General features: G+C 38.2%; 1 protein-coding gene across 1 annotated transcript; it reads left to right on the plus strand.

Moving 5' to 3' along the window:
- Nucleotides 1-3,966: 3,966 nt before the first annotated feature.
- Nucleotides 3,967-4,900, plus strand: LOC103736583 (olfactory receptor 5M8-like). Its single transcript, XM_008836091.1, is given in 2 exon segments — nucleotides 3,967-4,676; nucleotides 4,678-4,900. Coding segments are annotated over 2 exon segments (933 nt in total).
- The last annotated feature ends 248 nt before the right edge of the window (nucleotides 4,901-5,148 follow it).

The raw sequence follows: 5,148 nt of genomic DNA on the forward strand, positions 1-5,148 counted from the left end.
TCCAGTGCTACCACTCCTTGGCATATACTCAAAGGATTCATAGTACTGTAGAGATACCTGTATATCCATGTTTGTTGCTGCTTTCTTCACAATAGCTAAGAAATGGAAACAACTAAAGTGTCCCTCAAGTGATGAATGGTTAATGAAAATGTGGTACATCTACTCAATGGAGTTCTACTCAGCAGTAAGAAAAGATGAAATTATGAAATTTCCAGGTAAATGGATGGAGCTAGAGAGTGTTATACTAGTGAAGTAACACAAATGCAGAAAAGCAAATGACATATGTTTTCCCTCATTTGTGGATTGTAGCACCAATCCATTATATGTGAGTATATAAACTATGAAATAACACCAGGATCCAGGTAAAGGCAAAAGATACATGGAGGTAAAGGAAAAGAAACAACCTGAAAGGGAACAGATGTTGCCTGAGGGAGGTAGAAAAGTTGTGAGTAATTGGCAGGAGGAGAGGAGGGAGGGACATGCAAGGGACCATGGTATAGGGGAGGGAGGGAAGTCAGGAATGGAAAGATGGTGGGAGTCAGGTGGTACTGGGGGGAGAGTGGGAATAATGGCAGCACTGTGATTAGGAAGAGAGGGAGGAGGGAGTCCAGATGGGAGGAAAAAAGAGTAGAGATGAATGAATCTCGGGAAGCTAGGAAACCTAGAGGGAAAAGTGATGCCCTAGAAACCCTATAAGAAATGTACATAGAGTGCCTGAACATTAATGCATATGTATACCTAGGAGCTATTTGGAAGGAATGCAGTGGTAGAAAGAAGATACCTCCTTTAGAGAGAATAACATGCTGGAAGGGAAATTTGTTTGCCCCTTTTCAGCTGGGATAAGCACTTTCTGTCCTCAGACACTGGTGCTCCTGGTTCTCATACTTTCATCATTCCTCTTCTACTTTTCTGTTTCTAGACCTATAACTAGATTCGAGTTCCCACAGAGCCTCACAAGAGAGGTGCACAGTGTCACTAATCAGGAAACATGGTACACTCTAAAGAATTGTTTGAGTTTTCTTATTTTTCCATGAATAAATCCAGGAAACATGTATTACATTAGATTTTAGAGTATGGAATAGTGGTAGGAGGAACATAAGTTAGAGTCAGACTAATTTTTTTTATATTAGACCCCCTTAGTAGCAACTCTGCATACAGTTACAGTTGGTAAAGTTTCTGAAAATCTTAGGTTGGGAAGACAAAACATGAGTAGAACAATATCCTTACTGTGATTACAGAGGAATCCCTGATCTCTGTTGGTTTACCACAGAGAAGTGGATTAAGATTGGCACATTGAAACAGTAAAGTGAATTTTTCAGTTAAGATCTAGTCATCCACACCAGGTTGGTTGGGTTCAGAACACAACTCATTCTTAAACTGAGACTCAGATTCTCTGTGCTCTTTCTGATGTGTGATGGTGGTCCTAAGATTAAGCAGTATCAATTAATGCAGTAAAGCAGTAGGTAAGCTCATTACCAAGAGAGATGAAGAAGACCCAGAAGAGAAGTTTAAGAGCCTCTTAATCCCTGAGTTAAAAGTACCTGAGTAGTCTTTAGGGAACAATAACTGAACAATAACATCAGCTTCTATTTTTTTAATGCTACAGGAAAAGAAGTCTATCTTATGAATATAAGCAAACATCCTCCTCAGTGATTAGCCTTGAAGGCCCATTTCTTTTCCCTTCTTCTTTATAGGTAAGTTTTTAGGAAATAGCCAGAGTTACTTCGCTAATTGTTGTTTTTCATAGAGTATGAATTCATATTTTCTAGGAATCATGTATGACCAGATAATTAAACTACTGTATCGACACCTTTATTTTCACATGCAGAGTTACAAGGCACAATATCTGAGAATGTGTATTTTAATGATTAATCAAAGAGGGGTCAGCAATAACAGCATACATTTATATTCTCAGCACTAGGGAGACTGACGGGTAAGACTCTGAGTTCAAGGCTAGCCTGGATACGTAATAAGACCCAGTCTCAAAAAAAAAAAAGCATTTTACTTTACAAAACACAAAAGTGAACACACAAACAAAGACGAACCTTCAGTTGGTGATTAGGTACCAGGAACAAGTGAATAGCTCACAATAATGTGGAATCAAGCATAGGACGTTTCTGAGGTCACTTTGGCAGAAAAAAGGTAGAGATAAGAAACAGGGAGGAAAGAGACAAGAGAAAGCAAAGAGGATTGTTAAATCTGACTGAAAAGGACAGGAAGTGCAAAATTCCCTGAGGTTCATGCGCTACTAGGGATTTAAAGAACTTATTTATCTAATGCTTCAGCTTTTACTCTTTTGGCATATATACCCATCTTCCATTTGCTTTCCACGGTGTTGTAGTATTATGTGTATCTATGTATTTCTGAATAGTCTGGATCATAAATGCCATGAACTGAATGTAAAAAGGTTTGCAGAAATTTTAAGGTCTCCAAAGGCTGACATCAATGTGATATACGGATTATCATGGTATTGTTGGTTTCATGGCATATTCGTTGGGTATAACCTCTGAGGAAGTAGCTAAGTTCTCATGAACAGTACTCTTTTAATATGACTTTCTCTTCTATACAGGCAGCCTTATAGAAATTTTGATCACTGATCCTACAGTGCTTGTATGAGTCACATAATACTTGTAACTAATTCTTAAAACAAAACCAAATAATAATTACTGGAATAAATAAGAGGGTTTTTTATTTCTTCTTTATATGAAATTCTGACTTGGTTCCATTCTGACAAGATTGTGAGAGGTACAGCTCATTCATGCATGCCTTTTCTGACCTCTGTAGAGTTTTTATGTCTCTTTGATATGGTATGGCTCAGCACCATGACCTTATCTCAGCCAGGGGGTGGAAGAAAAGAGGAATGGGGGCAAGCTGATGTCAGGAAGGGGTAGATGAAAATCCCACCTTCCTTTCATTATTTCAGAAGAAACATCTAGTATCAAATCTTGTTTAAAAATGAACCAATAGTGCTCAGACCCTGTTTTTTTGTTGTTGCTGTTTTGTTTTGCTTGCTCTAGTTTTACTTTCCTAAGAGCTATTCTATACAGACTAGCTCTTTCTCTGAAAAGAAAATATATGCTTGATTATGGGTGTGAAGTGACCTTGTATTCCAGTCTCTGAAATCCTAGTCCATACCTTGGAAATTGACCTTGTTCTTCCAACCACTTTCTCGACTCAAGACTAACATGAAAGACTAAGTCGCTTCTATTTCACAATCCATGTTGGATAGTTCAATGATTATCCTGTCCACATTTACTCAGTTACCTGGGAAAACACTAGAAGACTCACTTAAAGATCTAATGAGGGAATTTGTAATTAATTGTTCAAATTTTGATGTATTTTGTTTATTCCAATTCTAAAATAGAACATGTTGACTTTTACATTTCACAAATAATTAAGCTATGATTTTAATTTACCACTTGATGCCCTTAGACAAATGACTGGAAAGATTGTATTACATGGCATTGTCTAGAATAAATAATATTGGAAAATGAAATATCTTTTGATTATTTTTCCTTCTAGAAAAATTATCTGAAATATTCATTTAGATATGCAGTGAGTACTCAATTTTCCTGTTCTAAACAAGTGGCAAAAAGCAGAATTGAAAATTGGTCTGAGATTAAAGAGTAAAAGATAAAGAAAGACATGACATTAGGTAAGAATTGAAATTGAGGCCAGCATCATCTACATACTAAGTCCAGCACAGCCAGGGCTAAGCAGTGAGACCCTGTCTCAAAACCAAAACCAAATACTAAACAGAAGTTTTAAAGATCATAATCTAAGAGAGTGACCCATTACCAGTGTGACTATGCTTATTAATGTTGAAAATATTCATTATGGATTCTACTGAGATAAAATAAGGTGATAATTTGTAGAAATAAAAGTTCTAAGAAAGTATAAAAATAGTTGTCCTTTACCTGAATGTCTGAACTAATGTAAAGTTCCCACTTCTCACTGAAGGCTACCATGAAGAGAAATTTCACCTCTGTGACTGAGTTCATTCTCCTAGGACTGACCAGTCACCTGGAACTGCAGATCCTCTTCTTTGTGCTGTTTCTGGCCATTTACCTGATCACGCTGGCAGGGAACCTGGGCATAATCGTCCTCATCCACATCAATGCCCGGCTCCACACACCTATGTATTTTTTCCTGAGCCACTTATCCTTTGTGGATTTCTGCTTCTCCTCCAATGTGACTCCAAAAATGCTGGAGAACTTCCTTTCAGAGAGGAAAACCATTTCCTACCCTGCATGCCTGGTCCAGTGTTACTTCTTCATTTCCCTGGTCCATGTTGAGATGTATATCCTGGCTCTGATGGCCTTTGATCGGTACCTGGCCATCTGCAACCCTTTGCTTTATGGCAGCAAGATGTCCAAGAGTGTTTGCACATCCCTCATCACAGCGCCTTATGTGTATGGAGCGCTCACTGGCCTCATGGAGACCATGTGGACCTAAAATCTGGCTTTCTGTGGCCACAATAAAATCAATCACTTCTACTGTGCTGACCCTCCCTTGATTAAGCTGGCTTGTTCTGACACCTACCACAAAGAATTGTCAATGTTTGTGGTGGCTGGATTAAACCTGTCCCTTTCTCTGCTCATTATCCTTACTTCCTACCTGTATATTTTCCCTGCTGTCCTGAAAATCGGCTCCACAAAAGGCAAGCGCAAAGCCTGGGACCTGTGGCTCCCATCTGACAGCTGTCATCATATTCTATGCAACTCTCTTTGTTATGTATCTCAGGCCCCCATCAAAGGAATCTGTGGAACAAGGCAAAATGGTTGCTGTTTTCTATACCACGGTCATCCCCATGTTGAACCCCATGATTTACAGCCTTAGGAATAAAGATGTGAAAGAAGCAATAAACAAAGAGCTCTCCAGGAAAAATATGTTTTTCTGAATAATTGTATTTCTTTTCCTTTCACAGAATTTTTTTCTAGACTTGCTTTATTTATTTATTTATTTATTTATTTAGTTAGTTAGTTAGTTAGTTAGTTAGTTAATTTTTTATTATAGACAAGGTCTTCCCTAATCCCAGCTGTTCTGAAACTCCCTATGTAGGCCTGACTGTTCTTGATCTCACGGTTCCTGCTGCCTCTGCTTCCTGAGTACTGGGATTAAAGGCATTTTCTAGGTATTTTTACATTA

This window comes from Nannospalax galili, unplaced genomic scaffold (assembly GCF_000622305.1).
Source record: "Nannospalax galili isolate Female #2095 unplaced genomic scaffold, S.galili_v1.0 scaffold337, whole genome shotgun sequence".
Classification (NCBI taxonomy): domain Eukaryota; kingdom Metazoa; phylum Chordata; class Mammalia; order Rodentia; family Spalacidae; genus Nannospalax; species Nannospalax galili.